Source organism: Corapipo altera, unplaced genomic scaffold, assembly GCF_003945725.1.
Source record: "Corapipo altera isolate COAL_440 unplaced genomic scaffold, ASM394572v1 49, whole genome shotgun sequence".
Classification (NCBI taxonomy): domain Eukaryota; kingdom Metazoa; phylum Chordata; class Aves; order Passeriformes; family Pipridae; genus Corapipo; species Corapipo altera.
Window position 1 is genome coordinate 2,252,828 of NW_020884879.1, and position 24,062 is coordinate 2,276,889.

At 39.8% G+C, this 24,062-nt stretch overlaps 1 protein-coding gene across 5 annotated transcripts in view; it reads right to left on the reverse strand.

Moving 5' to 3' along the window:
* OSBPL1A (oxysterol binding protein like 1A) overlaps window positions 1-24,062 on the reverse strand; it is a 77,494-nt gene that overhangs the window by 32,502 nt on the left and 20,930 nt on the right. For 2 of the 5 annotated variants that reach the window (XM_027638765.1, XM_027638766.1), the window contains exons 12-15: window positions 23,078-23,179; window positions 22,690-22,812; window positions 20,809-20,890; window positions 18,530-18,636 (exon numbers count right to left, since the gene is read on the reverse strand). In XM_027638765.1, the coding sequence (XP_027494566.1) occupies window positions 18,530-18,636; window positions 20,809-20,890; window positions 22,690-22,812; window positions 23,078-23,179 (414 nt within the window). The other 3 variants (XM_027638768.1, XM_027638767.1, XM_027638769.1) reach the window with 3 other exon arrangements.

Consider the following 24,062-nt stretch of genomic DNA (forward strand, 5'->3'; position numbering starts at 1 on the left):
TTTACATTAAAGCTTTACTCTGGAGGCTTCAGCCCTCTCAGTTACAACCACTACTCAAATAGTGAATTCAGAGCTGGGCACAAAGGAGGCTAGAAAACAGTTACTAAAGGAGATCTGCCACTTCCAGAGAAGAGCTCCTATGCTGGCAGAAACATATCCTCTAGAGAAAGATTTATAGAAGAAATTTTCACCCCCTCAGTTGTGCCAAATACTAAATCAGCTGTTTTGGCTGCCAGGCTCTGAGTGTAAGGGGGGAATCCAATTAAATGATAATTAAAAGAGTATAAAATTGGGTTGCTAATTGAAAGCAGAAAAACCAGCAAGTCACTTACTGTTTAATAGCTTTACCCTGAACAAAATGAAAAAAGTCTGGACTAGTTACTGTCACTTTCATTTAAAGTTCACTCTGACAGTACCAATGAAGCCAATTACTGCAATGTTTCATACAAATCAGACATGCCAGTGCAAAAGATCTGTTATTAAGCAGTTTCTGCTTAATACATTTGGTATGTTATCAAACAGTTAAGGAACCACCCACTTAGAGAACCAGCATCAGTATTTTATTCTCCTGAGACAGGGTGGATAGAAGACTGAAATAAAATGGTACTTTTCATTCTTATGAAAGAGCAAAGTAAAACAGCTATTAAAATGGTATTTGCAATAATATTGTTTTTGCAGGACTGAATTAGATGGCATTATGCTCTAATGCTTTGGTTTGGTAAGTGATTTGAGCAATTTAAACATTTATCTAAAACTTACAGCAAATTGAAGGAAAATTGAAATAATTTAAATACCCAAATGGACTTTTTTTTGCATCTTTTAAAAGCACAGTTGTGTGACTAAACAAGCAACAACAGATACACTTAAGACACTATGCCTCCTCCAAAATAGTATTTTCTTGACTTTAAGGTTCCTCTGCCCTATCACAGTGTAGAGCTATTCAGAATTGCAGAAGGTGTACAAATAAATTCTCTTTTGGAAAATAAATTGCCAGCTTTACAGTGAGGTTCACTTTTCTGTGTACTTCTAGGCTTCTTAGTTGCCAAACGCTTACTAGTCACACTACTAGTAGGTAACAAAACAAAAAAAAAAAAAACCCACCTTGTCATCTGTCACATAAGGAACAGAACCCTAGCCAGAAGCTAAAGAAAAAAGAAAACCCATTACAACCCATTTGTTGCTTGTAATCTTTGGGATGTTCATTCATAACTGAATAACCTGGTTTTAAAGAAACCTTAATTCAATTTTTGGCAGCTTGAGATGAAATGTGTAATAAAAACTTTTGACAACAGTACCGAGCTTGTGGGATGGACATACACATTCAGTGAGCCCAGAGGTGGCTCTACCAACCTTTACATCCTAGCACCTCTACACTAGTCATTCCTTGAAGGTCATGTTCAGGAAATACTGTCTGTAAATACACTACATTCTTAAGCACCAAAACAGCTCCACAGTGTCAATGTGAGAAGGAAAAAATAAATAAAAAAAGTTTCTACTACCATTACTAAACTGATTTCACTTGTAAAAAAGCTATGCTGCAGAAATAGAGCTAAGACAACCTTTATGAACTCTACTTAAAAATACAGGACAAAGAACCTTGTTTGAAATAAGCAGGTTTTTTAACAAAAAGCAGCCTTAAGAGATACCACCACTTCATCAATCATAAAAGACAAGGTGATGAGACGCACCTCCTAAAACCTACTTGCAGTAAAATGATTGTAAAGGGAGGATGGGGATTTTTGTTTGTTTGTCTTTTATTTTGTTGGGTTTTTTAGTTTTGTTTTGTTTTCCCAGGACCACACACTCTCTTACAAGCTTAACAAGAAACACCACAGGCAGATTAGTACTGTTTTTAAAGTATATTTTATTGAACAACATAACTGATCAGCTGAGTGACAGGTTTTCCCAAAACGTAAGAAGCAGACTCCCATTATGCATAATTTTGCCATACTCTATTTCTCATTCACAAGACTTGGCCAATCAATAAATTCTGAGGTGAATTAGTCCACCCTCCTCCCTACTCCACCACTGTTTTTGGAGATGACATCTCAGCTTTACTCCTTTTGCAAAAGTTCTTTCCCATCGTGTCCTTCTTCAGTGTCCCAACACAAAAACAACTGCAAGACGACAGAAGGAACCTCCAGACTAGTTTTAAAAATTGTTATTAACACAAAAGCTTTAGGATCCATGTAATAAGCAGGAAGACAAGCATAAAACAATAAAGTTGAGAAGCATTTCAGTCTATTAAACTGGACACAGAGAAAAAAACATTTTTCAGTGAAATATCACCTGATTTTGTAAAGTCGCATTAGCTGAGTGCCACCCATTTAACAAGGTGATACAAATATTTATATAATGTAGTAAATATCACACCAAAGTGATGCAGATATCTGTTTATACAAAGCTCTGGAAATCCAGTCTGAGCATACTGAGGAATTATTGAAAGAGTCATTTTATTGGCAGCCTGTGTAAGGCACAGCGTGTAATACAGGCATGGTACCTTTAGTAGTGGTGTCTGAACTGAGAGACAGATGGCAATTCACATTGTACTGAGTCTAGCTCCTCATTTTCCATCTATGGAATGGCTGCTATCTTTTTGATCCCCGTCAGTGGTGCCCACAATGCCAGCACCACCACCAGCAGTATAAGCTTTCCATTGAGCTTCACAGAGACAGTGGCACAGAGTGGTCTAGTGAGCCCAGTATGAGGCCAGCTGAGTTCCCAATGTTCAACTGGTCAGGCCTCCTACCTTACCCTTGTCAGGAGCTAATCTGCAAATAGTTATCAATGAAATTGGGCTTGCACTTGCACTGTTAGACAATGACAGTTAAGATCAGTCTTGTTTCCATTTCTAAAGAGAATAATATTATAGTCAAACTTCAGATTTACTATTGCTAATGGAAACCATCTAGCTTTGTCTCAGAAGTAAACAACCACTCCATCATTATCCTTAAGAGCCATAGGCACAGTTATAACCTGACACTGAAGTCTTCGTGGTTCTGTGTCAGTGTTTCTAGGTCACTGCAACGATTTGTTTTTTAAAAACATACTTCTCCAGCTGAAAAGACTTGATATCAGAGTTCTGGTAACCAGTTTCACTTTTGGTTTAACTGAATGGAAATCTAATCCCAACTGCTTCCTGTAACATTTGAGTCCTTCAGACTCTAAGCACAAAATTCTGAGTTTAAATAGTTGTACTGAGTTATTTTAGCAGTTCGACCTATTTTTTTTTGTTAAAGGAAAGTAACAAACTAATTGCAGATACTCTTATTGTCTTTCCACATGATTAGAAATCCAGCTAAGAACAAGTACATGGTTTAAAAGTTAACTCCTTTACTGTGTATTACTGGCAGAAAGCTCATGCGCTCATTCCAGAATATCAAAAAGCTTATCTGTGTGCAACAGACACCAGTCCCATTCCTTTCTGTACCCTCAACTTCCATTAGGTAGGTGGGAGAAAAGTAACATGGACTAAAGACTACTTTTTCTTTCTTTTTTTCCCCTTCTTTTTTAAAACCGAAAGTCTTGAACTATATCAGCATAGCCTGTAACCAAGGCTTCTCTGTCCATCCTGAAGACATCTTAGTACAATACACAAAATACTTGCTTTGTTTGGTGCTGGATGTTTTTAATTTAAATTAATGCCCAACAACAGTGGCACTTTTGTGGAGTAGAAAAGGATCACACCACTTTATGCCAATAGAGTAAGAGATCACCTCAGCGACATGCTATTGCAGCTGCAAGTAAACACTAAAACCAACATACAGCAAGCAAGGCACAGAACAAATACAGACACTTCAATAACATGTAGTGCTACCCGCCTTTAACAAAAAATAGTAAATTAAAAGACAGCATACCTTAGTTCTTATTTCTTCTGTACTGAGATAGAGAAAAGACAGACTTCACAGCATTGCAGTGTGATTTAGTTGAATTTTACTTTCAAGCACTCAACTTTAGCGTTAGGAACGACTGCCCAAAAAACATGCAGGCTTCAGAGCTGGGCTGGAAGGAAGAACCTCCTCTTTCATACAGCAACCACGAGGGGATCTGAAGCCAGACTCTGCCAGACTGTCAGAACACCCCGTACCAGTTCTGCTCTGCAGTAAGCTGAGCGCAGGAGAGCTGCCTCTGACACCGCCTCAGCAACGTCTCTGACGACTCAGAAGGGAGGTTTTGGTTTTCAAAATGAATGGCTTTGTCCAATTGCCACAGAAATTCCATTCTCCCGCTAACATTGCTTATGGGACATTTGCCACAAAGCACAGACAAGAGGTGCAAGTTTTCAGTAGGAGGCTAAGGGCTAGTCTAACACCTGGCTGGAAATTAACAGGTAACTAAGGAATTAGAAAAATGCTGCTATAGTAGAACTGACATTTTCCTCTGGACATCTCCTGATGCTTTCTGTAATGAAGTAAAGGCCAATCAAACCTGTCACTTGTTTCCCACTACATCTATTCATATGAAACTGATAGTTTCCAGAGTCAGCTATTCCAACAGGATATACTATCCTGAAAGACAAAACCTACAAAACACTGTGTTGTAACACATTACACTACAGAAAACCACTCACAGGAAGCACTGGGGATCCAAAGCGAGAATTCTGTCTCCCTGCTTCTGTAACTTTCATACCAAATAAAACCCCTACCAAAAAACCTGAGGCTAACAGTGCAAATCACAGGTGTAATGCAGAGTTTCATACATACTGTTTGCTTATTTTAACAGACATTTCTACGAAACATGCTTTCAGATTTTCTGCTACCTGGAGTAGTACTGAATTGTTGCTTAAGCTGCTACTGAAGTGAAAACTGAAAACAGTTGCTTCATAAAGAACGCACTCTGAAAGTTCTCACAGTTTTAACAATACTTGAGCTTCAATACAGGATGTTTTCCAGAAGGAAAATAAATTTTCAAAAAGGATTAATTTTTACCTCATGGGACTTAACTCCCACTAAGCACATATTAGTATATGATATGAATATGTATAATCCTACTTTCCTCTTAACCCTCCCCCCCCCCTCCGCCCCCAAAAAGCAGGAACAATTCTAGTTTCAGAATGTTTCTTTGCAAGCGTGCCTCAGGTATTTGATAAAGGAATGAGTGATTTACGAATACTGCTATGGCACATCAAAAAACTGTGTGACAGCTCACGTTAAAGCAACAACAAAGTGTTCCAAAACAGATGCAGTCAATTTCATGAACACATCCCTAGATTCGTAAAGCCCTAAAGCACGTAAATACTTTATACAAAACTTCTGGAGTTCTGATCTGTTTACACATCGGCCTTTCCACACGGAGCCCTCCTGCTGATCACCACCAACCACAAGGAACTTGTGACAAACGTCTGTTATCTTAAACGTATGTTAAAGTCTTGCATCATAATTCCTCATTTGCTGGAGTAAACTAGCTCTTGTAAACTTCATCATAGCCTTGGCTCACCCTGGGGTACAGAGGACTGATCCAAAATAGGTCATGCTTTATTTCAACCATTGTTTCTTGCTTAGTTTTTCCCTCTCTCTGTGCTATAAGCTTGGCAGTTACCTGCCTTCAGAGACCTATCAGATCTAAAAACAGAGTTAGATAGGCCTTGCCACTGACTTGAACTACTGCTCATGCAAGTACTGAAATGCAACACAAGATGTGATCAGTTAATCAAGGAGGTAAGCTGAGCTCAGCGGTGCTAGGCAAAGGGTTATTTACTGTATCACAAGACAGCATTAGTCTTTATCTCCAAAGTCTGCCCAGCTGACTCTATAGCTATAGCATCACAGTACCACATCTAACTGAGATCATCAAACTCAAAAGAATAAGAACACTCAGAAGGCTAACACAACGTTTGGCTTTCTTTCCGATCCACACACAGAAAACATCATCGATACAGTTTCTTTTTGTACAAAGGTTGAAAGACCCACGTACACAGAAGCAAACCCCCTACATACCAATTTAAAGTCCTGGGAATCTATTCTCTTACATCCTAACCCCAAGTCTATAGGAGAAAGCAAAGACTTTGTAAATCAAGTCATACGACTCTGCCTCAGCCATTCCCCAGATGAACACAACAGTTCATTGTTAGTCAGTAACTATGAACATTCACCTCAAAAGTTCAAGAGGAGGAGTTTAGCAGGGCTGATTTGGAAAGGCTGCATTTCATTCTTCCGAGAGTTAAAGTATTTCCCCATATTTCATTTATTAGTAAAATAAAATACATATTTTTATGTAGATATATTTATATATCAACATAATCAAATTCTTCTAAAGAAGGAAAGGACCAGATATGATCATAAAACAAATACAGCAGAAGCACTGCTAGAAGCAGGAACCAAGCTACAGTCCACCTAGAAGAAATTCATACTTTGGCAGGATCATGTCAACACAGACATCTCGGCAGTAAGAGAACTGTTTTTCAAGAGAAAAGCTGGAGATGGTGAGAGGACTCAGCACCCTTCTTCCAGCATGCATGTCTAATATAAAAATTCATCATTTAAGACTGCCTGGAATAACAGTTCCTGAACTATCCACATGCTAGGGACAAAGATGGTTCACCTCCCACCTTTCTCTCCTAAGACACTAACACTTCCTCCTCAACACGGACCTTGCTGCCCTCCTTCCCCTCTCCTGTTTCCACATTTGGCTATGTCAAAGTCTGTTTATTCATAGGCTGATGAAGCACTACAATTTTAACCAATGGAGAATGTCACAGTTCTGAGCCAGGAACCTGTCTAAGAGCACAAGAAACTTCAACGACTTAATTTCTGAGTGCAAATTAGAAAGATGGTTTAAAAGCTTGGGTTTAAGCTTTTCTATCAGAGAAGCTCTTTTCTTCAAAGTGATTCTGCACAGATCAAGAGTTAAAAGAGCATTTTCTGGTTTGTTTCTAAAGTGAGACTCAATGGCAATTCCAAGTCTTCCTCTCAAAAGTATTTGTTCTTTACATTTTACTTAGACTTAACTGTAAACGGATAAATCTCATGGAGTATACTTAGGTTTGAGAGCTGCAGAATTTGCCTGTTTCCAGAGCACACTCTGTCCCTACTTTTGTTCCAGTATTACAATACCGATTAGTCAACTATCCGAAGTTCAAAGAAAAAGCCTTCCAATTTTGTCATTTTGTGTGAAGTATTGTTTTTTCTTCTGAGTAAAGCTGAAATTAAATATGGCTGCTACTCACACTTGCCAGTAGTAATAACATAACAAGCTGGGACTCAATGACATCAGTGATGTACACATTTGGGAAGCATGTTTCAAGTTGCAGAACTACAAAATTACCAGAAAAAAACCACATCCCAAAAGATATTTTGCTGCCCTAGTGAGATTAGGCATTCATGTTCTCAGAGGTGTATGCCACAAGTAACCTTACTCAAACAAAAGGTCTCATCGAAGCCTGTAAGTTATAGCGATGTAAACAGAACCAGAACAGTACACTGCTGCATGTTTTCACACCAGGTAGGGACTTTTTTTTTTGTCTTTTCCCTTTGAGAGACTCTGGACATCTTTGAAGTTTGCTAGTCTCACAAACAGAGACCAGACTTTAAGATGTAGCGGTTCTTAAGAATGCATACAGGAAACATTTCCTTTTTGTTCTTAAGGACTGTTTTGAAAATAGATCTTAAGGCAGTTTTGTTCTAACTACTTCCCTCAAGCATTTTTCAGTATATACACCACTGATAACTTTGATCAGCCCCTTTGTATTCTCTTCCCCACACTTCTTCCCAGTTGGATTACAGTGAAAGCATGTAATGTTTTCTCTTTTGAAGCAACTGTCATGTTTTTACCATGTTTTTGTTGGCTCCTGCTGGCTTACTAGGGCTGCTACACAACTTGACTCAGTTGTTGACTCAGAGAGAAAACAGCTTCCTACTAAAAAAATTAACACTTCTGAAGCTGGTTGTCTGTTCTACAAGTTCTACGTCGGGAATCTTGTTAAATTGTCATGAAGAATAACTGACTTTTTTTTTTTTTACAAGCAATTCAAAACAAACACGCATGTTGTACAGTTGTTCTGCATTTCAGAAAACCTCAGATGTCTCAACCGATAGTTTTTATTTCATTTTGGATGCCAACCAAATTAGTTAAAAGTGAAAAATGTCACACAGGCTAGAAATTGACAGCGAGTTTTACAATGCAGTGCTGGAGTTCTGATCTCCAAATCAAATCCACCTTGGAAAGTATTCTTACTTGCTGTAGTCCGGAAAAGGTTCACCAATATTAAAGAATCAGACTTCAAAACCAGACGCAAATGCAAAAATCTCATTTCTACTTCAGTCTGCAGAAGGACTTGCAGCATTAAGAAGACTCTTTTCTTAGGGTCAGTATTCCTCTGAGACAGTTTTTGTCCTTACTCCTAAGCAGGTAACAGCCAGCAGACATCAGCCAGGCTCTGGGTAAGCTGATGAGACATTTCCTGAAATCAGAGTATGTCATGTGGACATTTGTCCAGCAGTTAGGGCAGACAGATAAATATGATTTGGAGTACGGAAATACAATACAGAATGACTAGAAAATCCAAATATTCTAATTCAGTGGAACAGATCTTCTCTCCTTATGAATGATCTTAAACAATTCTGCTATTATCTGATGGGGGCTTTCTACTGTTGTTGGGGTTTTTTGGGGTTTTTCTAAATTTTTTGCAAGAACTCTGTAGCAAGGCTATTTACCGATAAGTCTTATGTTTATTACTCCCCAATATGCAATCTAGCAGCATCTACCATTCAGAGGAAGAAGAGACCCAGATTAAACTTCTAAGAAGCTCTTTTACAAACTTCTTCAATAAAACCCACTGGCTGCTAGAAGAAAACTAGACTACAGATTTGATGAAAGTCTAAGGAACACCAAGGGTTCTCCCCACCTCAAGCTGAAACAGGATCTGACAGCCTAGAGTGACACATCACTTTTTAGTTTCAATTAACTGCATGTGGGAGCAAAGACAATAGTAAAAAAAGCACTGACCTTATATTATCAGCTGATCTTTGACACATGGTTCCCTGAAATTGTCTAACACTACTGTACTGGCCTGCCCCTTAAGTACTATTTGGATGTCTGAGGATTGTTCAAGCTAGAGAAGAAAAGACTCAGGACAAATCTCAACAATCTATATAAACACCTGAAGGGAGGCTGCAAAGACAACTGAGCCAGGCTCTTCTCAGTGGTGCCCAGTGGCAGGACAGGAAGGAATGGGCACAAGCTAACAAGACAGGAAATTTCCTCTGAAGATCATGGAACACTTTTTCACTGTGAGGGTGACCAAGCACTGGCACAGGTTGCCCAGAGAGGTTGTAGACTCTTTATCCTTGGAGGCACTCAAAAGCCATTGCATGGTTCTGAGCAATGTTCTCAGCTCCAGGTGGCCCTGCCTGTGCAGGGGGAGTGGACCAGAGGAGCTCCAGAGGTCCCTTCCAACCTCAACCACTTCCACTTTGTTATTCTGTGAGATTAGACTTTGCGCCTTAGCCCAAAATGTGGCTTCAGAGCTGGAGGAGATACAGGTCAGACAAAACTAGATTTCTGCTATCCATAGAAAAGATGCAACTGTCTAAGGTTTCAACTGTCTGAAAGGCTCAGCTAGCTCATTTTAAACTCAATTCGATTTGTCTGACCTTGCAGCAAGGGGTTTCACTGGAACAACAGAAAATCCAATTTGGATGCATAGCACAGCATACATCCACAATTAAGAGTCTTGTAAGCATTTCCAGAAAGGTATAAACTACTGACATATATGGATTACCACATTACCTAGAGGAACTATACTATTATCTTGACAATTTAAGATTATTCCCCACCACAACGATAAAATCCCCATGTATGACTATGCCCCATTGGTTTATGTCTGTCTATCAGGTCAAACCCTCCAAATTCCTGCAGATACTTTTCTGCTACAGTAGACCTGGACAAGGCCTAGAGGCTGATGCTCTGGCCAATTACACTGAATATTTCCAGACAAGATGAGCAGTTTTGATCTCCCTTTCTCCCACCATAGTTCCTGACTCAAAAAAAGGGACCTGCAATAGCAACACTATTATATTTTAAGATTAACAAGAAGCTCTATTTCTACTCAAAGGTCAAATGACATACCTGAACATGCTTTTGTTGTGGAAGCAGTGTAGCTTTGGCAGCACAAAACCATTTGAAGCAGATGAAAAAGTTTACAAACTACTTCTGTGCTAAAAAGTACCCGTACATTAAGAATGCACAATACAGACCTCCTCTTCAAATAGGTATTCTTTAAAGCCATTCTCAAGATCTCCTAGTGTACCTATGGATCCAACAGTTATTGCACTGATGTCCAACTTTTAACATTAATAATGTAGCAGCAACAGGCATGAGAGGAGGGGAAACATTCCTATTTAAAACCACTGAGCCCACATTTACCTTACACACGGCTTAACATGAAGCCATGCAAGCAAAGTAAGCACATCACAGGTGTCACTCCCAAAGATGAGATATTCAGATAAGGGCTATGCTTAGAAAGCTGGACATCAATTATAATGGACTCTTCAGAATATTCACAACAGATGGATACACTTTATTTGTAAGAGGGCCTCTATCTGACCACTTCTCTGCAGCAACATTCAATTCACTATAAACGGAGTGTACTCTGTTTTTTGTGTGCTTATCAACTATCCTAATAGGACAGCATGGGCCTGCATTTCCCATTTATATATAACACCGAACACATTTATTTTTAAAGTATATTATTGATGCATTTAAAGGAGAGTGATGCTAAGAACAATATAAGCACTATGGAGAAAGAGTTTACTAACATTCCTTTACGACTAAGCCTGACATATACCTTCAAGAAAAACTGCAACACCAGTGATTTATTTTCAGTACATGAATACTTTCCAAACACAGCCCATTTACCAATTCTAGTGATAACCTCAGTGACTCAGCAGTCAGCATCATACTAAGGCATTTCTTTACTGGACAGCACAACAAGCCGAGATAACACACTTCTGAATATTGATATTAAAACAAAAAAAGCTTTCAAATTCATTGGCTGTCTTGGGGGTGGAGAGAGGAGAGAAAGAGGCCAACAAGTACACATTCGGTAATGAGATTAAAAAAACAGACAAGAGGTCAAATTTCACAATTGCTTACCTCTGGTATAAAAATGGTATCAGCTCTGATGAGTCACAGAATAAAAAAAAAGTTCAAAAAGCAATTGTAGTTTGCAATACTATGACTGTGGCCAGGTAAAGTTAAAAAACACAACAGACAACACACCCTTCCACAAGCACTCGTACTGTCTAAATGGGAAATCACCCATTTTATTCTTGATAGCTGGAAGGCATCTATATTTCATGGAATCAGAAGTGACTAAAATAAATCAACTAAAAACACAGCAAAGAAAAGCAGAAAAAGAAGTATAGATTCAGTCAAACTCCTTTATTCAAGGAAAGGCTACACAATTGCACATGGACAGCTCACTAGCCCGTAAGGCAAGAGATCTGATATCACTGATGTTTAAGGAAGCCAAATAAAACATACCAAAATCCCACCACATGAAAAATTTAAGATGATTTGACAACTGTTAAGTGACACAAAACCTTAAGTTACTTAGGCTACTCAGAGACACTGCCTTTAAAACAACTTCACACAAAATACACGCATAATGAAGCATTAAATATTCTATCTCCCTCAAAAAAACGTGTCACTATCCAGTATTGACAGGCTACATGAAGTTTATTTTTCATATTTATAGAAATTATTTTTTAAATTATTTTTCTAGGAAACTAGCTTTTATCAGCTTTACACAGAAAAAAAATGGCATATTTTTATACATTAATTTTTATAAATTAAGGAAAGAAAGGTCAAGAAGGATAACGCATCTCCAGAGAATTAGTAAATGTGTGTGACTGCAGTTACCCAATTCAGTGTTTTGATGTTTTATGCAGCTGAGACACAAAACCAGACCACCCAGCCAGACTGCCACTCCAGCCAATTATCTCACACACTTGCACGCAAAATCCCAGTAAACAAAGTTAACAAGTATGGTGCTATGCATAGAGGTTCAGCCTTAGATCCTGTTTTTTTACCACTTCTCTTTTTTCCTGAAAGGTTACCAGTCCTTAGCTGACAATACACTGATGGGCTGGGAGCTAACAACTTCTGGGAGTCTGCTATTCATCTGTTCTTCCAAAGCATATCAAACACAAATTAAGCCAGAACACTGAAAAGAAGCTGACCAGCTTTACATGCCATTTTCACATCACAATGACATAAGAATAAAAGCATGCACCCTTCTCACTCCAGTTTGTTTTCAAAGTATGAAGAAGAGGAAACCAAACAATATTCTCATAGCACTAAGCAGTGAAAACACTGAAAGAAAATATTAATGTTATATATATATATAATATATATAAAATATATATATTTCTTTTTCTGTTCTTCTCTATCAACTTAGACAAAAGAGCACCATTTTGCAAATACATTCATAGGAAAAGGAATTCCTAATTCTTATTTGAGAAGTTTACTCTATTAAGATTGCTGCTTGTTTTTTTCCCCCTGAAACCTCAGCTAAGACTGTTTTCTCCATGTTTTTGCATTAAAAATTAAATACTCAAATAAGTCGTAGACTAGACCTTAGAAGTAAACCTCAGAGCAGGAGCTGCAGAAGCACAGTAAGGAGGAGTCTCATTTCAAACTAATATGTTTTTACACTGCCTTTCCCCAGAGGCCCGTGAATGGATTCCAAGTTAGTTTACAAGGCTGCTTAACAACAGCCGCCAACAAAACACACATCTACAGGCCAAGCTCTGAAAAAGCATTAACCCACTAAGGAAAGTGCAAGAACAGATTATCAGTGTGCTTTGAGTTGAGTAACACAGTCCAGAGCAGAGACTGCCTTCAGTCAAGTTGTGTGATCAGCTTCCACAAAGGCCCATAGAGCTACAAGTGAGCAACCATCTCCCTGTCCCTAGAAGTCAGTATGTCCCTTTGCCAATACAACCTATAGCCAGCTGCAAGGAAAAAGGTTAACTTTGAAGAGCACAGTCTTGATGGAAACAAACAAACAAGACCAAACAAACAAACAAAATTCAACCCAAACAGACAAAACAATCAAACCAATCAAGAATCAAAACAATCAAAACAATCAAAACATCTCCAGAATTGGGACCCTGCTATATGACAAAGACCAGCAGCATTCATCTTTTATCCTATGCTAACATCAAGGTGCCCTTCTATGAGCCAAAACCATCTGCCATACAGAAAGAAGACTTTCCCATATGGCACCTGACCAAGGATCTTATCAGCTGCTTCAGACCTCAAGCATTCTCTCAACACACATACTGCCCTTTTATGAAAGAAGAGCAGTAATATTTACTTATCTTCTCCCTGAATGGAAACTCAGCATTTATTATTTTAACAAGCTTCTGTCTGGGCTGCTGCTTAGCTTCACTGCCCACTCTGGTGACCTATTGAGTCTTAGCTGTTCTAGGAAAATCTCAGAAGAAAAAGAAAAAGGTAGCTATGTTCTTTAAATCCCCTATCTCTTGGATAGTTTGGACTCACTAAACTCCTTCATTTACACACTATTACTATTGGTAAGGATGTTACCTTCACAGACCTGTAGCTAATTTCCATCTGCAAAGCTGCAGTACAATGGTGGGAAAAAATGCTTCCAGAGGAAGAACACTATGCCACCCACAAACATTTCGCTATCAAGTTCTTCCAACTTTAGTATCTTCTCTATAAAGCTTTAGCACAGATGAAAGACACTGCATTTACAGCACCCAAAAATCAGTACAGCAAGAATCATCAAGGCATGACTAGAACCACCAGCATTCTAGCAGGAGAAACAACCTTCCGAACGACTTTCCTGCTGGTAGGTTTGTTCTCTTACATGCCATGCCCATACAACATTCCACAACATGTAATCCCATGTTCCTCTGTAAAAGGAAAAAATACTGGTCTTCACCTGGGTACCTCTTGATCACAGAGAACCTTCCAATGAACTTGTTACTTTCCACCAAGATTCAAGCTGCAGGAGGTATTTCTAGTACACTTCTACTCATTTGGAGGAGAGGGGGAGAAAGACGATCAAGACAGTTACAGACTCATACAGTCAATAAAGGTTTTTGTGATGCAGACACACCTCGAGTCTCTCAACACCGAATACCACTTGTGTCCACTGCAATTATCAACTGTCTGAAAACTACTCTCCTCCTTTCCCCAAGCTGATAACCTGAACAGCATTTCAGTGGTTCTGGGCATTGCCTACAGGCCTTGACACAATGAGGTTTTGCCTTGATTTCTACTACTTTCATCAGGAGCTGCAAAACAGAATGTACAACATAATTCCTCCACTGACTGAACTCCATTGTTTTAGGTCTAGTACAACAGCCAGCCAAGAGATGATCCCCTCCCCACATCTAACTCAGAAATCGTATAGTTAACCTCTGGTTTAGCTTCTCCAATTTTGAGTCCATCACCACCTCTTCATCTCTCCCTCCCACACACCAAAAGCTCGCAAGACTTTATAGAGATTAATGTAGTTGATGATACTGCCAGGTGGCAGAAAAGAACTGCTGATGGATGCCAGGACTTCTCTAGACACATTTGCTCAGGGTGCCCTTATCAGCAGTTCTCCCATGACTGCAGTGTCTCATCATTGCTCCCCTCACTTGCATCCCCACAAGGAAACAGATAATAAAAAGCCTCATTAAGGAGTCATCTGGGCATAGCCTACAGGCTTTTTCTTCATTCACAATACAGTAAGGTAGTAAGTAGGTTTAAGTTATAACAGCCATGCTTCTACGTGTCTCCCAGATGAAAATCAGATATGTATTAAAGACAACAATTTGTTTATCAAAGAGCATGCATGCATGCATTCACAGGAACACACAGACAAATTTAACCTTTGCACATTCCATTACGTTTCCAAGAAATACGAAATAAACTAAGGCAGTACACTGAACTTCTAGAGCTTAATACGTGCTAGCTGAACTATGTCCACTTTCTTTATTTACAGTATGTCAATTAAACATACGAGAGAGAGAGCATTATGCCAAGGTAAAGATAACCAAGTTCAAGGACTATGACCCACCGTATTTTGATCTTAAATGTTTATGTAAAAATAACAAGCTTAATTTGTCGTGACAAATTCTTCATAGCTAAATATACAACTCTTTAATGCAAAAAATGAAGAAACCTTTTCTGAATCCCTTATCTCATCAGATAAGATTTATCAGCAGCTTGTAAACAATCCCTTTTTAAACAAACTAGAAAGAATGACAAATTTGCAAAGGCTGAAGATCCAAAGCCACAAACAGACTACAAACGAAGTCATCTTACAACTGCTATTTGTTATAAACTCATGCAATATGAGCTCTTTAATTTACTGTTAAATATAATCCTTGCTGGTAAAAGTGAAACTTAAGATACTCATCAGCACACTTTATCTAGCACTGGTTAGTGAAGAAGCAAGGTAAAAAAAACAGAAAAAAATTATACCTTTCCTATCGATTTCACACACCTTCAGTACATGTAGCTCGAGTACTAGAGATGAATTTTAAACTCACTCAGAAAATCTAGCAGAGAAAATAGCATGCAAAGAACCTTAAGTTAAACTCCTACAACTATATAAAAATAACTTAGAATATAGAAAATATTAGAACCAAACTGCTTTAGGAACGGAGGTTCTGATATTTGCTAGAAATAGTCCAAGAGAAGTCCTGCTTTGAAACAATACTTACTAACCTTGTGCCCAAAGTCACTGCAGAAAACGTTTCAAGTTGTGCTGGCTCCAGCACCAGCGCCTCGGTAAATACTCAGACTAAAGCAACCAAGTCACCTTCGGTTTTCCCCTCACACGCTTTAACTGCTCCGCAAAAAAGTACTGCGCTTATCACTGCTTGACACTGACGGGTTCACCCCAATGTCAACACGGGAGCAAAGCCATCAAAACAACAGCACCCAGCCCGTCATGCACGCCACATACCGCGGGACGGACTTCGAGAAGGCAGGCGCTACGAGGGAAGCCGGCCCGGGCTGCAGCAGCAGCAGCAGCAGCAGCACCTGCCGGGCCGGCACAGCGCAGCAGGCGGCCCCTTCACCTTGCACCACCACCTCCACCTCCACCACCACCACGCCGCGGGCTCCGCGGCCGCCGCGGCGCAGGGCGGGGCGGGGCGGGGGAGTCGCGCCCGCCCTGCGCAGCCGGGGCTCTGCTCCGCTGCCGCCGCGTCCCGCCGGGCGGTGGGGAAGGGGCGGAGGAGGAAACCAACCCGAAGCGGCGGAGCGGCCACAGCCCGGCTCCCAGCCCGGCTAAAAATGGCCTGACAGCCCGAGCGCTCCCGCCCCCGCCGCGCCCCCGGGGCAGGGCGCTGCCCACAGCGCACGGGCGCCGCTGCTCCCCGGGGCGGCCCCGCACAGTGCGCGGGTCCCCGAGCCCGCCAGGGCCGCCCCGCACGGAGCCCCGCCGCAGTGGGTTATTTTTGGAAGCTCCCCCACCCCACCCCACCCCCCCGCTCCCCTCTGCGGCGTCAGAGCCGCTCCCGCCGAGCGGAGCCCGGAGGTCAGGCCCTCCCCGGCACGGGCGGCGGGCAGCGCGGGGCCGGGGGGGCCTCTCCTCCCGCAGCCCCTCCGGGACGAGCGGCCCCCGCCCGCCGGGCCAGGAACCGGCCCCGCTCCCGCAGCCGCCACCGCGCACGCCGAGCCCCGCACCGGGGGGAAGGAGAAGCAGCGGGCAGATGGAGCCTTCGGGTATCACGCTCATGCACCATTTCTAGCGCAAGTGGAAGACGGCTGAACCTTCCTTTTTCTTTAGCGCTGCATTAGCAGTTTCATCTACAGACTGCACGATTATGCTGCAATTGACTAAATAAAGTTTCCTCTGGAGAGCCGAAAGCCCGTTCACTGTAGTTATCCTTACTGAAGTTAGCAGCCTCTCCTCAGACAATCAGTAGGTTCTGGTATGTTGACAATTTAAGTTGGAGGAGAAAAGAATTCTCCTTAAAGAGGCAAGATAAAAAGGTACCAAGCTTAAGAAAACGTTCATTCTAGAGATAACCAGATTTCATGGGACATGCACAATACTGTTGCAGGGTTATATATATTGCTTTTGCAATGGCAAATCAACACTGAAATGTTGATTTGCAATGGAAATCAACACTGAACAGCAAAGGGCCCTGACTTACAAAAGACAAAGCCAAATCCTGTGGATTTAAGAACAGTAACGCTCAATGAACATAAGTTCACAGAAAGGTGCAAGTCTTAGAAAGAGATTGCAGCTGTAATTTCCCTTATGATCTTATGGCATCTTTAAAAGCCTCGTATATTCTGGAATTGCAATAGTTTGAAGTTTAAAAATACCAAGACACAAAACTCTCCAAAATCACATCATCTGCCTGTCATGACTGAGTGATTTAACTAGCTATGGTGGAAAATCAAGTTCACACCTCAGCCTATTCCTCTGTGCCCAAATTTATGTGCTTCCAGATTAAAATAAGGCCCCTATTACACCTACTGAGACTCTTCAAGTTCAAGTAAGGTGAAATTACAATTTCACCATATGCTTTGCCATACTCCACTCTGAAAAGCTATTTCAGTCTGGCTTGAAGCAAGATGCCAACACAATTAAGGAATACTAACTAACACTGTACACCCACTGTTGTAACAATTTCCCCCTCATCCGCAACTGAAGCTGGCAACTCTAATATCAGACTTTTTAAAAGAAAAAACTCAATGTAAAAAAAGCAATGCTTGTTCCACTCCGCTAGAACTTGACTCAAGTAAGTCTAAAAGACTCGTGACCGGAGACAAAAGGGCTTGGAAAGGAATGAAAAAAAATCTTAAACCAAACCTAAACAATGGAGCCAGTGTTTGCAGCTCACTGTTAAATAACTGGAAGACTAACAGCACCAACACAAACCTCATTTTGAAACACAGCTTACTGATGACAACAAGAGCCTAACCAAGGGATTAGAGTTACCACAGTACACGAAGACAAGTTTACTCCTTGGTAATAGGCAAACAAAAATACCAGCTCTCCTACTCCAGGAACTAATGACTTCAACACATATTCCCAAATGGAAGTGTTTACATTATGTTTAACACTATACAAGACATTTGTCACTGGGAAAGCCAGAAGTTCAACAGATAGCGTTCACACACCCACTAAGCACATGGTCTGAAAAATAAATTCATAAGCAATATTGTTCAACACTTCAGTTAGCAGTAAAAAAAACCCAAACCAAAACTATTAATTTTCTCAATATTTTGACCTTCAAATTAGCAAAGCAACAGCTTTATTGAATTCAAGCATTCAGTTTGAACACCACAAGCAGTAGTCTGTGACCAAAAATTATGTCTCTTCTGAACACCCAAATACTAAGACATCCTTTTGCAGAGAAATTTATCTGCTCTTTCTCTAGAAGCATGAGTTTTCATCACATTCAGCATCCAAAAGGACAGCTTATCAACAACATGAAATTTTATGGGTTTGTGTATTTATTTTTGTAACAGCTAAGCAGAGAACTAGCCAAGTACACTAAGCTATTCGACCCTTTATAGACCCACGTAGCACAATACATACCCCTTCTTGCTTCATGAATAGGTTGAGGCAGTCAGCCAGAGCCTCACACGTTTCTTGGGATACTTCAGAGACCACATCAACTTTCTGCAGGAGGGGAGAAGATATTCCTGAAAGCATAAAAATATTAGTAACATTAAAGGGACATTGAAAACTATATGATTCTTTTAATTATTTTTTCCTCCAAGTAATACAGATGTAACATTCGCATTTTACAGGAAGACTGGTGCACTACAAGATCTGTGTGAGATAAGGTCAAGCAAAAGTAGCATCCTTTCCCTAGTACTGGCATAAGTGGTACATGAATGGATCAAGTTTCCCTTTCAGCATGGCTCAGAAAGCAGAGGCAATAAACCATGGCAGCAAGACACTGGAAAAGGGACTAGCAACAATCTCCTTTTAACCACTTTCTAGATTTAAAAGCTTCAGAGTTGCCAGGTGACAGAATTCAAATAAAAAGGATACTGCACTAATTTAATATAAGTTAAAGTGAGAAATGTAGCTTTTTTTGCCTTCTACCATGTATTATATAGAAGAGAAAAAGCTTACCACAGGGCAGCTAGAGATTTAGGTTTGAAAAAAAAAATGGCATTGTAACTACAAGCACAGTGAACAATAAAAGGGGAAGATCTTATTTTCATGGACTCATGCATGCAGTACAGCTTGCAGAGCAATGCCACCTCACATCCTGACTTCTATGACATTAAGGGGCTACAAGTCTAGAATCAGCAGGAAATCATGATAACCCAATCAGTTGGTAGAAATTATTTAATATTTGAGTCATTCTTTGAAGTTTTGTGATGTGCAGCAATTCCTCGGAAGTCAAGCAAGCCATTCTCTCAGAAGAGAGTTGCAATTAAAGTATCAGGATCAGTTGACACCATTTAGTAACACAGGTGCTTCAAGCTGATGTCACACCAATAAAGATTAAGAGGTCCATCAGTGACAGTTCCTGAATTTATTTTTCAACTTATACTGCTTCTGCAGGACAAGATACAGTATATATACACACATTAATTGTGGTCTTTGATACCAAAGCTCACTATTGACTCAAATTGAGTCTTACAGTAGCTACTAAGAACAGCTAGCACCTCTAGAAGGAGGACCAGCACAGTGAGCGCAGGAGCAGGAGACATCTTTATCTGTAATATACAAATGCATAAATCTCAAAGATAACTGGATTCAGAACAGCATGTTGAAACAGTTATGGAGAGAATTTTAAATATCACGTCCCAACACAGCCATTTTTATATTACTCAAAAGTTTTTAGAGGAAGCTCTACATGGAAGGACTTCTAACTCAGAAATCTGCATTCTTCTGGAGCCATAGGATTCCAATACTTTAAAGATAGCACAACAATGTGAGAACTGGGATAACTGCAGCAGTTACTGGGAGACCTGCAGAGGTTACACATGAACCTAGAAACAGTTCACTGACCTATCAAGTTACATTCATTGGAAGGAAAACAGGAACTTATTACTGCTATTGGCCAAGACTAGCAGTTTCTAGGAATGAGATAGTATCTGATTTTGCTTTACTATGGGTTTTGATTGTTGAAGTTGTATGTTTCCTTTTTCAAAAAAGCTTTCTCTTTTAAAAAAGAATCTGACTTGTTCTTCAGGTCAGCAATATGGAGTCTGAGAAACTGCTCCTACATCTACCAAAGGGAATTTATCCACTTCAGAGTAATTTTGCCTGAGAAGCCCAAGAATTTAAAATCTGGCATAAAACACATGGAAAAGGTCTGTGGAATATATCCCATTATACCATCCCTCCACTTCCTTGCATAGTTTCGTGATTTCACTTCATATCCTGTTTATCGTGCTTCAGCTTTCATTGCATTTCTACTCACTACAAGACAAATATTTTGAGGGAGAAGAAAAGTAAGAAAGTACCTGTGAGGAGACAATTATGCTCTGCAATAAGCTACCAACTACAAACTTTGTTTTAAAAAAACTTTAAAGTGAACTTTTAAAAGAGTTATATTCTTACAATGCTACTCAATAAGGACTATAGCTAAAGGCAGTTCCCCTGGATTTACAGCCACTAATAAAATTTCTTTCAGTCAGCATACTCCTTAGTTGTTTCTCCAAATCTGAAATCTTAATTCTTAGCAATTCCGATAATGTTACTTTATTTGTATATTTTTCAATGAGGAAAACAGACCTATATTTTTAAGCTCCTGAAAATTTAATTTTGGTGAAATAAAAGCATGTTTTGTTTAACAGAAAAAAAAATCAGTTGCCTGGCAACAAACTGCATTTTAAAAAAATAAGTTTTACCTTTTGTAGCATCCAAGGATTTAACCATTGCAAGAAAGTCTGAAATCTCTTTACTGAGTCTTAGTTGGCATGCTTGTGCTTTCTGAAAGACAACAAGGATAGCTAAGTTCAGACATGCCTTGTCCTAAGGAAAGCATAAGTTTACTCTCTTAACTATTTTAAATTTGGAGAAATTTAATTTTAAATTTTTAAATTTGGAGAGCATTAAATCTTAATGAAGATTCCCAGCCCAGAGACTGATATAAAAAATTGAAACAAATTACTTGAAGTACCTTTCAAAGACACAAAGAGAAGATTTATGCACATTATATCACTGACCAGCTTTTATTTAAATTAGCATAGCAAATCAGCCCCCAAAGCTATGTACCACTTTTCCATTTCCCCATCTTGTTTATTAAAGTTTAAAAACCCAGGAAGAGCATTTTCTTGTTCTTTGAGAAACCTAAGGCCAAAATAAGCAAATTCATATGTTAACTGATGTATGGCAAGTACAATGGCATGGCAGGAACCAACCCTAAGATCATATTTCAAGCCTGCATTTGAACTTGGAGACAGTTATCATAGAATCATAGAATGATCTAGGTTGGAAGGGACCTTAAAGATCATCTACTTCCAACACCCCTGCCATGGGCAGGGACACGTTCCATTAGACCAGGTTGCTCAGAGCCCCATCCAACCTGGCCTTGAACGCTTCCAGGGATGGGGCATCCACAGCTCCTCTGGGCAACCAGTCCCAGTGCCTCACCACCCTTACAGTAAAGAATTTCTTCCTGACATCTACACAAAATCTCTCCTCCTTTGGTTTAAAAGCATTCCCACTTGTCCTATCACTATCTGCCCATGTAAAACGTCCCTTTCCTTTTTTTTCTTTTTTATAAGCCCCATTAAAGAATTGGAAGGCCACAATTAGGTCTCCCTGGAGCCTTTGCTTTTCCAGCTCTCAGCCTGTCTTCATAGGAGAGGTGCTCGTTCCCTGTGGTCATCTTTGTGGCCCTCTTCTGTACCTGCTCTAATAGGTTCACGTCTGTCTTGTGCTGAGGACCCTGGACCTGGGCACAGCACTCCAGGTGGGGCCTCATGAGGGCAGGGCAGAGGGGGTGAATCATCTCCCTGACCTGCTGGCCACGCACCTTTTGCTGTGGCCCAGGATGCACTTGGTGTTTTGGGCTTTGAGTGCACAGTTCACAGTTATCTATTACATACCTTCTTCTGTCAGTTGCTGAGAACTGCCAGCCCCAGCTATCCTCCCACCTCTGCTCTGCCATGAGCTACTTAAGAGTTCTTGTACCAAAAGGTATGGTACAAGCCACTTTGGAGTTTGGTCACGTGAAGGTTTCTGTATTGCAGTGTGAACTTTCCCTTAAAATAAAAGGTTTCAGAAGTGTATATATAGCAAAAAGCAAGAATCGCAGGCTGAATGCTAGAATTACCAAAGACTAGTCATTTCCATTGCAGGTATGAACAGTCACTGTACAATGCATCTAACTGATCTGAGGCGATAAAGGACCATTTCTAAGACACTTTGTCGCCTGTTTTATAGAGGCAGAGCTCACTGAAGGTGAACTTTGTTATCCTTCAGTCTTGGGGTCGCTAACTACAGTATTCAAGGCTCCCTCTCCTGGCTGAAAGTCTAAAGCAGCTTTCTATCTTGCAGTAGTTCTAGCAAAATTGAAAAACACAGCCCTGTAGCTATGATAAACATGCCATTTTATTCACACAGTCTGAACAGGAAAACATGACAATAAGCAATGCAAATGCAAGCAGCATTTATGCATCTGTAGGAAAAATCATCACCTTTAGCCAAAAGTACACTAAAGTATTTCAACACAAACGAATACCGACTACCTAGATACATGAGCCAAATAAGTACTCAGGACATACTTTCAGAGTATCCTGTAGGTCTGTAACAGATATTGCATCATCTTCATCATCACTACTCAATTGTTCTTGTGTGCAGTAATGAGTGCTATATGCAGAGTGGTCTTCTATTGCTTCCAGCCAACTCTGAAAAGGAAAAACCAGAATTAATAAACAAGAGCTGGAAAACAAGGTAGCATTAATTTTAAAGAAGAGAATTACAATCTGTCCATTTTTTGCTGTTTAGTCTATAATCATGCTAAAAGATTCAATATCTTTACTTATGTTATGAAGTCCTGATGTTAAAGATATGAAACATACTGCTAATAATGCATCCATAGCAAGCAGTATGCAAATTATTAATTACAGAAGTTATTATATTTTAATGCCTTTGATAAAGAGTCATTATTACCTCTCTAGTTTGAGAAGGAAGGCTATTTTTAGGAATCTTGAAACGATGAACAGTGTCATCAAAACATCTGACAGAAAAGAAGCAACTGTCTGTAGATTTTACCTAAAGCGATGTGGAGAAAACACAAAATTAGTATAATGACTGAGTCAGAAAAAAACTGAAGAGTAAGCAAAGTAGAAAATTAGTCTTAACTCAGAAGTTTTTGCCTCAGTCTTGATACAAATAATTATAGTTTACAAGTATCTTGGTCAGAAGTTTTTCAAAGTGTGCCATTACATCACGAACAAGAATACAGAGGTTCTTTATATCTAAATAATATGTTTGCATTTATTTGCGCCAGTTGATTCAGATAAAATCTCAGCAATGGTGTAAGATCACCAGGATTGAGGAATCTGTACATAATGAGAAGCAAGAGTCACTTTTCATATAACATGAGTGTATATGTAAGTGCAGTTTAGCAGAACTTGTGGTGCCAAACTAGGACAGGTTAGTAACAAAAATACTGAAATGATTCTAAATGCATCTTCCTGTGTATTATAAACAACACTTGGCCTGTTTTTCCTCTATTCACCCATTCCAAAATGGGTGAATTGGGTTCCCACAAGCATAATGGAATGTAGGGAAGTTTTCCAAAAGTCGCCTTCAGAATTGATCATTTCAACTGAGATCAGCCTCAGTTACACAATCAGTCACAAGTAGCCAATAACAGCTAAGGAGGAACTAGAGCTTTGCTATTCTGTATCACATGCTCCAAACAGTTGCTTTGCACAACTGATGAACCAAGGTTTCAGGATATGTTATGTTTGCTTAAATCTTCAGGACTTTAGAAAAGTAATGAAGGAGCTTTACGGCCACTTTACATATAAGAATACTTTGCTCGACAAGAACAAGCGTTTCTTTCAACAGCATAAGCTTTTTCCCTATTTTATAACAAAGATCAGGTTACCAATCTAGCTGAAGTTTTCATTATCCAGGTACGGAACAC